The following is a 12,447-nucleotide window of genomic DNA, read 5'->3' on the forward strand; positions in this document are numbered from 1 at the left end:
ACAACATGACATATACTTCTGAGGAATAAAAGGAACAAAAATTGAATACAGTGGTGCCTCGCTTAGCGATCGCTCCATTGAGCAACGAAATTGCTTTGCGATGCTGTTTTTGCGATCGCAAAAGCGATTGCTTTGCAATGTTTCCTATGGGGAAAATTCGCTTTGCGATGATCGCGGGGAAGCAATCATTGCAAAGTCCCCATTTCCGGCCAGCTGATTGGTGGTTCCAAAATGGCCGCCAGGAAAAAAATGACCGCCCGCTGTTTTGCCTCGCTTTAGAGGAACTGAAAATGGCTGCTGCAATGGAGGATTTTCGCATACGGTTAGTTTTTAAGCCCATAGGAATGCATTAAACATGTTTTAATGCATTTCTATGGGCTTTTAAAAATCGCTTAGCGATGTTATCGCTTAGCAGCAATTTTTGCTGCACGGATTAATATCGCTAAGCGAGGCACCACTGTACATGTATTCATAAAGAGGAGTGTATGTTCAAGTGTTACTTATATTATAGAGATAAGCGTGTAAACAGCCAGATATCTAGTCACTTACTACCAATAGAAATCTTCAAACAATCAGGTGGGAAAGTATGCAAACAAGATACAATAGCGATTAGAGTGCTGGGCAAGGATGGATGAGACGTAGCTAAAATCCATCTTGAATTTAGCATAAGGATTTTATGGCTCAAACCCATAGACTTTTGGCTGGGAGAATTCCTGGTGAATTCTGGTGGATGAAGTCCCAGGAAATCCAAAAGTCTCATGGCTGTCCAGAACCATGCAACTGCCTATGTGTCCTTAATACCTGTCACTCTTCAGTGAAACTTTTCCTCTAGGATTATTGCAAAAGATAAAAATAGGAGGCAGGTGGAGAACTGTGTATGTTGCCATGACCTCTTTTGATCCATAGGTTAGGTTAAACATGTTGATTCTGACTTCATGGAATCCCCAGTATACTTTTTGAGGCATGTGAGATATTTGTGGTTTTGCCAGTCATCTCCCAGAGAGTTTCGAAGATTCATTGGGGGTTTGAACCTAGTCTCCTGAGTCACATACTGACATTGTATACTACAGTGGCTGTAGGAAATGTTACAGGTTAGGAGTTAGGATTTGCTTGTCGAATTAAACAAAATGCTTTAACTTGAAATTTCAAGTGTCAAAAAGCGAAGGCCTGAAAGAAAGCCTTTACATTTTGTGTAACAAAAGGTCAAACCAGGACAAATTCCAAGTTTGAGAGGATCCCAGGCAAAAGCAACCAGTGCCATGTGTTTTTGTATAGCTACATATTTATGTGCCCATAATGCCCACAACATTATGTAGCTCTGGAGTATTCTAGGAAGATAAAATGATTCCATATCCAGACAACCAAAGTTGATGAGAGCAGCCATTGTGTTGCAGGAATGTTATTGATGTCCTTTCCCTTTGCTACCCAAGTTGTTTCACTGACAGAAAGTTTGATGTTAATTTTTCTGTATTTAGCCAGTAGCACAGCACAATGGTAAGATCAGCTAGACGAGCAGATTTTTTTTCTGAGAAAGGAATGTATAAATTATATTCTAGTACTGTAGAAATTACAAGTTGCCATTTTAAGTATGCATAGTAAGAACAAATAGTTTTTCATGTTGCAAGTGATGGTCTATTAGTTGTAATTAATTTGGAATACTTTTAGCTCTATTCAGGTGTTGTAGATGTTGACTTTATGAATACATGTTGAGACAACCACCTAGATCCGTCCACCTCATACCATTTTATCAAGTTGAAGGGCACTAGTACCTGCTAATGTGAACAAGAACCGTAGAAAATCAGGGTTCTTGTCCATGTGTACAGAGTTTACACAAAAAGGGGTTTTCTCCCTCAGACGGGCAGTTTAAAGTTAATAGAACATGACAACTAAGGGCTGCAGGACTAGGCAGTCCCATCTAAGTCTCATAGAATCAGCATTTTCTGTGTATGGATAAGGCTTGTCGAAACAATTTAGTCCATAGACTTAAGTTGATTCAGTTCCATTGGAACGCATGAGTCAATGGATTAGTTTGAATGCTATTCTAGAAATCTAGTTTCAGCTCCATAACAGTCTGTGTCAAAGAAGTAATAGTAATCTAAATTATTATTAGTTTTTTGGGTATGACTTAAAATGGAGAATCCTTACTTGATCAGGTTCTGCACCTGCATCATTGTGTACTTTTGTCTGATGTTTCTGCTGGGTGATATCCAGTTAAAAATAGTAGATAGAATAAGGAGAATGTTAACCTAGATTTTGCCACTTGAGACCACCAAGGATTATATATGATAAATGTATCAGGGAGATGTCTCACCAAAGGACATCTTGGTGGACAAACCATGGAGTGGTAGTGGTTTACGCAGATGAATCATGAGCTCTTCTGCAAAGGGAGAACAGAATAAGTAGAAGCAGAATACACATGGTGCTACGTATTCCTGTAAAAAAGCTACAGTTGGATGAATACCGATGTGCACTTTTCTTCCTAAATTGTATAATTTTACTGACAAGTGGGAGGGAAAGTGTCTTATGGTCATGGATGCCCACTGATTAAAGAAAATCAAAATAATCCTAACAATCTAAATGAATATAGCTATTATGTTAGTGTCATGTTCAGCATAACAGAGGCATTATAGTTGTACCTCTTTGAATTGAGATGAAGGATCTATTCTAGTTGAGAGATGCCATTCTGGACAACAACTGTCTAGCATCTTCTGGGAGGGCTATGGCTTTAAAAAGTGCTAATTGTGTTATGAATTGATTTAATAAACAGGATTTCTTTCATCTTGTTGTGTCAACCATGTTCCATATGTGCTAAGTGGCACATTCTTTTTACACACAGATTATTTCTGCACTGATATATAGTGCATTTTAATCTCTTCTCAAGAAGAGTACACATTAAACATGTATGTTGGAAAGGGGTGCATAGTATCCCCAGTTAGCTTCAAAAAGAAAGTAAGAAACGAAACCCCGAAAATTTGAAGAATGTGTTGTTCTTCAGTTATATTACAGATGTCTTATAGGTATTTACAATACTTGCAAAATTATTATAATAATGCATTTTGGAGAGAGAAGCCATGTTACTAGTCAGTGCTCCATCTGGAAGAAGTGTACAAACTCCATTACTGGAATTGGTTTTCAAAAAAAACTTGATGCAATTGGAACAGAAAAATACAGGGAATCTATACAGCAGATACAAAATTGATAATGTACAATAAAGTCATTACAATAGTTCTTAAGATCTTTGTAGACATAACGGTCACCTAACGAAGGTGGTGTTCTGTGGAAACAAATGTTGAGTGCTATGTATGTCACAGGGTTTGAAAGCTACTTTAAAAAATGATACAACTTAACCAAATGGTCTTCTGTCTGCGTGCCCAGAGTTAAACAAATCATGGGTTAGTGGTAAAATTCTGGACAACTGCATTTGGAGTTCAGTACAGTTTGGCAGAACTGGAATGTCAGACTTACACAGTGGACAGTATTACAGTCTTTGTTGAATATTGCACAGTGCACAGTGACATGCCTTGTCATTGATTTTTCCCAACAGTTTCTCACCATTTACGCATTGCACATTTACTTCTAAAGAAAATCAGTGGTTGAAGTCATCTCACATTTTTTTGAATAGTCTGATGTGCGGTTCGGGCTGACACACATTTGCACATAACTTTCGGGTTCATGGCCTGAGATTGTATTTTTGGCATATATTTTGCATGCAATTTGCAACTGGTTTTCATAATGAGACAAGCATTAGTCTTCTAGTTGTAAGCTGTATTTCCATACAGATGAAGACAACCATAAGCATTACATCATCCAGGTGCTTGAAGTGGGACCTCAGTTTAAAATTTCAGAATGCAGCCTTTGTGCTGCTACTGTGTGTAACACCAGATTTAATTTTATTTAAACTATTATACAAGAAGTCGATAAAACCTAAAAGAGGCGCCATAAGCAGCTGTGGCATTCAAACCCTAATACTTTATTCCTTACACTAAATACAGAATACACATAACATTTAAATTAACTAGACAAATATTCCATGTAAACAAACCACATGCAGCATTTTCTGCTAAATAAAGTCTTACATCACTGAAAGCTTATCAAAACATACAAAATAGATAACCATTTATTCAAGCATCCTGAAAAATCCACATTCTACAGACTTGGTTCATAATTACAGTAGCAAGTATAAAGTGCCAACAGCAAAATACCCATTTATCAAACTTCAGTTTCTTAAAAAGGTGAAATAAAGTTCTCTTCTTGACTTAAAATGCTTGGAATAAGACATGTCTCCAATTCTTTCTGCTTCTGGAGGAGGCCCTGAAAACAAATGAGAGACCTTTTTAGAAAATAGTAATTTACCTACATGTAGAGGCAGATAAAAATGGCAGTGTTGCACCTGTTTTCAACACTCAAATACATCTGAGACAGAAACTATATTTTCATGATGGCAGTGGCAATATCTACTTGTTCAATTCCAGCACTGATTATGCTCTCTGCCAATATCACCAGATCCTAATGCCTATACTCTTATCATATTGTTTTCTCACCTTGTGCCCTTCCCTTTGACTTTTCTGTTTACTTCAGATTTTGGATAGTATTAGAAATAAGGATTAAAAACATCCAGTCTCTAAAATCTTGCCCCAAGATACTGAGAAACCATAAAGAAGAAACCAAACTTGTCCATTCACATTTAATATACTAAATCAACACAATCTGTCAAAGCCAGTGTAGTCATCCCTCCAACTGATGAGTAAGTTCAGTAGGAAACTTTGCTTTCATACCTACTTCTGTGGTTTTGACTGCGTTCTTGACAGAGACGTGACCACAGCAAGGTTGCTATCTAAATACTCTCAAAAGATGACTGAGTGCAATATACTGGGAATTGCGAACTTTTGATCAGGTGCGTACCTTCCAAACAGTTTACTATCAGAAGAAGAAATATGAATAAAAGGATGGGAGATCTTCCCTTCCAGGTCATTTCCTTGATTGCAACAGAAGTCTTAGTTTTGCTCACTGCACAATATTGAGATTCCTCCTTGGCTACTATATAACATCTCTAGCTACATCTCGGTATCTGATATTAAGAGATACATTGAGCTGGATCCATCTGTCAGTGCAAAAAATGAGCTACATGATGATGTACAAAGTTCAGCAATTCCACTGATGTAAAAAATTGCTGAAGTGGGTGGATACTCTTCTCAAGCAATGCTTTCCTACAGTTCCACAGTTAAGTGAAACACACTTTCTATACACAACTTTGAATCACACTCATTTGCCTTTTCTCAAGTTTTCCTAGCTGCCTGTAGTCATGCTGTTTTTCTCATTTGCTATCCAACAATCCCAAGTAAGGGATATTGAGGGAGAGTAGCTCTCCTAATTCCATTTCAAATCCAATTACAGTTCCCCAGGTGAGATCACAGGTGAGTTGTACAAGCTAGTTCTCACATGTTACCCACATCCTCAAAGCCAGCAACATCCAGTGTTGGACTTCCAATAGCAGAAAAATGATGTTCAGCAGAAGGGGACGGGGGACAATTTCCTCTTCTTGATCTCTGTGAATCACACTTGTTGGGTTCTCCCTACACCTGCACAGAACCCCTCAGAACTTTCCAGAGTCTAAAGGAGAATGTCAGACCTGTCCCTTGTTCAGGCCCAAAGTGGCCTCCAGCAGAAATACATGGAGCCAGTTTTCTGAAGCTACGAGGAAGCTAAATACAAGACTGTTCCAGTACTACAAAAGGAGGCTAATAGAATATGCAGAATACCATCAGTGAATAGTAGTTATAAATTAGATCAGTTGTAACCTTTTTAACAAAAGTACAAAGGTACAACCATATGGGAAAGAGTTACTTGGTCTACATATTCTACAATCCTTTACGATACAATCAGAGAGATCATACTTTCAACAAGTATGTTCTGCTTCTTTGCTTGTAGGACAGTAGCAGTGCAATGCTATATGTATCCTTAGTTTAAGGCTTCACTCCTTGCAAATAAACTTATTTTTGTTATAGGGAAAAACTCAAGTTCTTGTAACAATCCATATAGATTTAACCACTGTTTTCTACACATTCATATAACCACAACCACAGTTACTGCACTGACATACTAATATGAAACATCTCACCAAATCAAGCATAGCATACAGTGGTGCCTCGCTTGACAACGATAATCCGTTCCAGGAAAATCGCTGTTAAATGAAATAGTCGTCAAGCGGGGAAAAACCTATTGGAATGCATTGAAAACTGGTCAATGCGTTCCAATAGGGAAATACCTCATCATCCAGCGAAGATCACCTATAGAGAACCGTCGATCAGCTGTTCAAAATCTCTATCTTCTGAAGTAGGGGTCCAGAAAACAGGCATTTTGCGAAGGGAAGGAAGCCATTTTGCAGAGCCAGAAAAATCGTCATTTAGCAAACAAACGGTTCGCGAACCAGCTTCCTAATCTACGTCAAGTAAAAAAACCAATTGGAACCATTGTTTTGTGATCGCTATAGTGATCGCAAAAAAATCATCGTAAAGCGATTTCGCCGTCCAATGGGGTCGTCATCAAGCGGGGCACCATTGTAATTGGAAGATCTACCATACAAAATTAAGTCCAGAAACTAGCAGCTTCCAAAGAACAAAAAATTATATCAAAGATCAAGGGTTCTGGAATAGCCTTGCCCTGTTCTGTGTTGGACAACTACCTCGGGTAGTGGTATTGAGGGGAAAATGCTGATGAAGTATTAGCCAATACACTTTTATGCACTGTGTCACCTTCTCTGTGTACCCTGAGTCTGCTGTCCGCAGACTAAGTGGAAGGCAATATCAAAGAAGGCTTTTAACTGCTAGCCTGATGAGCTTCTGTACATAGAATGAGAAAGTCATCATCTTGGCCTTCGTTCTCAGGCAACAAAATGTCTCAGATCAGGCCTACTAATGCATGCTCTGTGAACACAAACTGTCCACCTCATCCTAATAATATATTCTTAACATATTCCAGTCAGGCTTTATGCAGGACTGTGCTTAACAGAAGTTAAGGTTTTCATGATACAAAGTTTTTTGCAAGGCTTCAGTGCTTGGTTGGCTAATTTACGTGGTGTCTGATACAATCACTGAATCAAGATGTCCTGCTGATTCTGCCTGATTATGAGACCTCTACAAGACAAACCTGAACCACCAAGATGAAGAACAAGGCAACAATGACATACACGAGTACTTTTGAAACAAGTATAGATAATCTTTTCTATACTGTTTCCATGCAGATTCAGTAGGTGTTTAACACAGAGTTTCCTTATCTACTCAAATACTCCTTTACAATGAAAATAACAATAACCATGGGCCGTCAACTCAGGTCAGACTTATGGTGACCCTTTTCAGGGTTTTCCAGGTACAAAGAACTCAGAAGTGAATTACCATTCACTCCTTCTGGGAACATCCTGGAACTCTGCAGCTTGGCCACACAGGATGGCTGTTCTGGGATGCACAGTGGGGAATTGAACTCCCACCCTTTGACTCTGTAGCCAGATACCTATCTCACTGGGCGATCTAGCTAAGGATATAGACAACAATTGAGTTACATGCTGTGAAGTCACCTACAACTTATGGCGATCCTACAAATGACTGATCTCCAAAATGTCCTGTCCTCAACATCCCTGCTCAACTCTTGCAAACCCAATACCATGGCTTCCTTTATGGAGTCAATCGATCTTGTATTTGATCTTCCTCTTTTCCTGCTGCCTTGAACCTTTCTCAGTATTATTGTGTTCCAGAGAATTCTACCTTCTCATCATGTGCCCAAAGTAGGACAGCCTCGTTTTTGTCGTTTTTCACTGCAGAGATAGGTAAAGGCAAAGGTTGCCCTTGACATTTAGTCCAGTTGTGTCCGACTCTAGGGGGCGCTGCTCATCCCCATCTCCAAGCCATAGAGCAAGCGTTTTGTCCGAAGACAGTTTCTGTGGTCACATGGCCAGCACGACAAGACACGGAACACCATTATTTTCCCACCGAGGTGGTACCTATTCATCTACTCACATTTACATGCTTTCGAACTGCTGTTGGCAGGAGCTGGGACAAGTGATGGTAGCTCACTCCGTCGTGTGGACTCGATCTTACGACTGCTTGGTCTTCTGACCTTGCAAGCACAGAGGCTTCTGCGGTTTAATCTTTCTGGCAGTGCAGGGTGTCTGCAAAGCTCTCTTCCAGCCCATTTCAAACAAATCAATTTCTTTTCCTGTAAACTTTCTTTACTGTCCAGCTTTAATACTTGTCTTGTGACTGGGAATACAATAGGGTGGATGATCTTGGTCTCCAGTGACACATCCTTACACTTGATTATCTTTTCTAGTACCTTCATTGCTGCCCTTTTGAGTCTTAATGTTCTCCTGATTATTGGCTGAAGTCTTCATTTGGATTGATGATAAAATAAAGGTATACAAAATCTCTAACCATTTCAGTTTATTTATTGTCAGCATTAAAGTGGCGTAGTTCTGTAGTCATGATTTTTGTTGTCTTAATGTTCAGCTGCCGTCCTGCTTTGGCACTTTCTTCTTCCTCTGAAAACAGCATTTCAAGTCATTGCTGCTTTCTGCCAGTAAGATGATGAAATGTGAATATCTTAAATTATTGTTTCCACCAGTTTTCTCTCCTCCTTCATCTGAATTTAGTGTGGCTTTCTGTATATGTTCTGCATATAGATTGAACAGGTAAGGGGATAAAATGCACCCTGGTCTGACACTGCTGTTTACAGGAAACCATTCTGTCTCTCCATATTCTGCCCTAATGGCAGCTTCTTCTCAACAATACAGGTTACACATCAGAACAATCAAGTGTTGAGGCATACCCGTTTCTTTCAGAACCGCCCATAGTTTCCAATGATCCACACAGTCAAAGGCTTTGCTGTAATCTACAAAGTATAGTATATTCTTCTGAAATTCTTTGTTGTCATCCAGTTGCCAGCAAATATTTGCAGTATCATCTCAAGTGCCTCGTCCTTTTCAGAATCCGGGTTGAACATAAGGCATTTCTCACTCCATGTAAAGGAAACACTTTTGCTGCAACATCTTGAGCATCACCTTGCTTGCATGGGAAATTAGAGCACTGGTCCTATAGTTACTGCACTCCTTGGCATCTCCTTTCTTGGGGATTGGAATGTACATTGAATGTTTCCGTCTGTGGGCCATTGTTTTACTTTCCATATTTGTTAGGTTAGGTTTTTGACAAATTCAGGCTCTGTGGATTGAAATAGTTCTATTGGTATTCCGTCCACCTCTGGTGATTTATTTCCTTCCAGGGCTTTCAAAGTAGTGTTCACTCTCTAAATGCAAGTTCTTCATCCTAACACAAGACAGGTAACTGTTGCCTGTCTCTAGTGTAAGGCACAAATGCAATTTCTCCTTTGCTCTTTGAACCTCTTGGTCAGGTGGAGAGCTGTGGCTTCAGTAGTGATACTTGAGACAAAAAGCTGTTTGCTTGATTGATAGCTACCATGTTTCCCCGAAAATAAGACAGGGTCTTATATTAATTTTATTTCCCAAAAAAGCATTAGGGTTTAGTTTCAGGGGATGCTTTTTTTCATGCACAACAATCTACATTTATTCAAATACAGTCATGTCATCTTGTGGTTGGGGCACAATGGTGGAGGGCGAGGTTTCACTTAACTGGGGCTTATTTTAGAGATGGGGCTTATATTACGAGCATCCTGAAAAATCATGCTAGGGCTTATTTTCAGGTTAGGTCTTCTTTTTGGAGAAACAGGGTAACTACAATAAGAATCTCTCTTTGTTATTAATTTTCCAAACAAAGGAAAGAAAATGGGCTTAAGAATATTACATTAAAAACAGCAGATAGGCAAATGAATCCAGTTACATGACAGTATAATATACTATTAAAATGTGAAAAATATGAATGGCACACAAAATGCGACAAATAAGATTAAAGGCTTGGTTGGAAAAATAAAGTTTGCTCCCTGCAAAAGGGGGAAAAACTCAGAACTTTAATGAACTGATATTCATATATGAGATTACCAAAATAGAACTACAATCATGGCTGTTGACACATGGATAGACTTCTACTGGTTACCCTGCTAGAGGCAAAGCAGAGGACAGCATAAAATAATCAGAGGCACCCAACATATAAACACGGACTGACCAAATATAGTTCTACAAGAAGCACAGATTGGAACAAAATGGATAGAACTGTGATTTTCATGCAAGTATCCAGAAAATATCAAGTTAACATTCATTGGTAGTCAAGACTGAAGATTTTCATCCTGAACCCTCTCTCACAAGCTAAAAGTGGGAACATATGAGGACGTAGGATAAATGATCTTCTACAGCCTTTCTGGAAAGCCTTTGCAACCAAGATAACTCTGGAAATTTTGATGGCTCCCTTTCTATGAATACTAAGATGTCCTTGTTGGTTACCTCCTGAAATTCCATGGGGGTTCTCGGTTGCATCATAATATAGAGAGGATTATAATGTATAGCCTTAATACGATGGAGTTATGCTAATCTTGGCTCAACAATCTCTGACACTCTCCCTAGAGATGGAGGTGGATAAACGCATTGGCAAAACAGCTACCACATTCTCTAGACTCACAAAGAGAGTATGCCTTAATAAGAAGCTGACGGCATATACCAAGATCCAGGTCTATAGAGCCTGTGTTCTGAGCACACTCCTGTACTGCAGTGAGTCCTGGACCATTGGTGTATGGCAGAAGAGGAAGCTGACCACGTTCCATATTCATTGTCTCCAACACATTTTTGGTATCACCTGGCAGGACAAAGTTCCAAAAAGAGTAGTCCTAGAAGGAGCTGGAATTTTTAGCATGTATACATTACTGAAACAGCAATGTCTATGTTGGCTTGGGAATGTAGTGAGAATGGCTGATGGTCAGAATCCAAAAGATCTCCTGTATGGAGAATTAGTGCAGGGAAAGTGTCCCAGAGGGAGACCACTGCTGCGATACAAGAATATCTGCAAGCAGGATCTGAAGGCCTTAGGAATGGACCTCAACAGATGGGAAACACTGACATCTGAGCATTCAGCCTGGAGGTAGGCGGTGCATCATGGCCTCTCCCAATTTGAAGAGACCCTTGTCCAACAGGCCGAGGCAAAGAGGCAGTCCTGAAACCAGCAAAATCAGGGAGCTGGACAGGGGACAGATTGTATTTGTCTTCAGTGTGGAAGGGATTGTCACTCTCGAATTGGCCTTCTCAGTCACACTAGACACTGTTCCAAGTCCTCCATGCAGAGCACGTTACCATAGTCTCTCAAGACTGAAGGATGTCTAAATGCTAACTACCTTTTGAAGAAAATATATTTATATTTCCTCTAAATAAAATGACAGAAAGGGCCATTTCCCTGAGGAACGCTTCAGAATCTTGGAACTTGCATGATCACAAAACACCATCCAGACCTCTTGAGGAATCAGGAACAGTGTTTGAACAGAAAAGTGATTTGATGCAATTTGGCTTAGAAACCAAAGAGCAATAACAAGTCACACATGTATTGAATTATTCAAAATGATCATATGATTTTGTTCATTTGACCTTAACGCTACAGGAGCTCTCTGGAGAAACTACCGACTGGAATACTTCTCTGTTCAGAAAAGCTGTCATTCTTGCAACATGTGAGAAGGGTATGGAATCAGTGTCTGCATTCAAAGACATCAAAGATGAAGGACAGTTTCTTGCCATATTCGTCTCCTTGTCATTAAAACATGCTAATTCATAAAAGTCATATCCAGCTACTAAATAGAGATAAAAGTAGTAAAAATATCATGGTTTTGATCATTCAACATGAGATCATTCAATATGAGAAGGCTCACAAAGCTAATGGCTGAAAGACTTTCTATTCTACAATTCTTGCAACATGTCAGGAGATACTGGAATTGTTTTTTTTTTAAAGGTCAATATTATGGAAGGTATGAAATCAAAGGAACATGATCCATGCAGTCTGAGACAATATTCCAAGAGATCAAAGAAGACAGACAATATTTCTGGTCATTTACAGTTCCTTGTCACTTAAGAATACCAACCAGAAATCCTATTGGTGATTTATGTATGCAAGTGAAAAATCATGTAAGACATGGTGGCAAACTATCACTCATTTTTAATAAGATGCTGGTTGCATTCCTGGACATACCCAACTGGGCAACTGGGTACATACTCAAGAACATAATCAGCCCCTCATGAATGAGCACCAGTTTCCACCACAATTTACATGACTTCCCTTCTGCAAGCATAAATCATGAATAGGTTTCTGACTGTTAACAGATAACAGGCTTATGTGGCTACTATATGGTGACAGAAAATTGTTGTTTAAATCTCTGTCAATCTTCTGGAAAGATTAATTGGCTGAAATCCAGTAGTAAATTACAACTAGAGAAGGCTCAAAACTCTAATTCTGACTTACTATTAGACTTCAGTCCAATATAACTCCAGGGCATATAACAGTAAACAATGTTTTG

General features: G+C 39.2%; 2 protein-coding genes across 5 annotated transcripts in view; one reads left to right on the forward strand and one right to left on the reverse strand.

Moving 5' to 3' along the window:
• Nucleotides 1-12,447, forward strand: part of TASOR (transcription activation suppressor) — an 83,618-nt gene that overhangs the window by 63,884 nt on the left and 7,287 nt on the right. The window lies entirely within an intron of this gene.
• The window catches only part of CCDC66 (coiled-coil domain containing 66), a 77,622-nt gene continuing 68,137 nt past the window's right edge, over nt 2,963-12,447 (reverse strand). For both annotated transcript variants that reach the window (XM_078385329.1, XM_020799949.3), the window contains one exon: nt 2,963-4,311. In XM_078385329.1, coding sequence (XP_078241455.1) covers nt 4,225-4,311 — 87 coding nt within the window. In that variant the 3' untranslated portion in view covers nt 2,963-4,224. The remainder of the gene's footprint in view (nt 4,312-12,447) is intronic.

This window comes from Pogona vitticeps, chromosome 2, assembly GCF_051106095.1.
Source record: "Pogona vitticeps strain Pit_001003342236 chromosome 2, PviZW2.1, whole genome shotgun sequence".
NCBI lineage: Eukaryota > Metazoa > Chordata > Lepidosauria > Squamata > Agamidae > Pogona > Pogona vitticeps.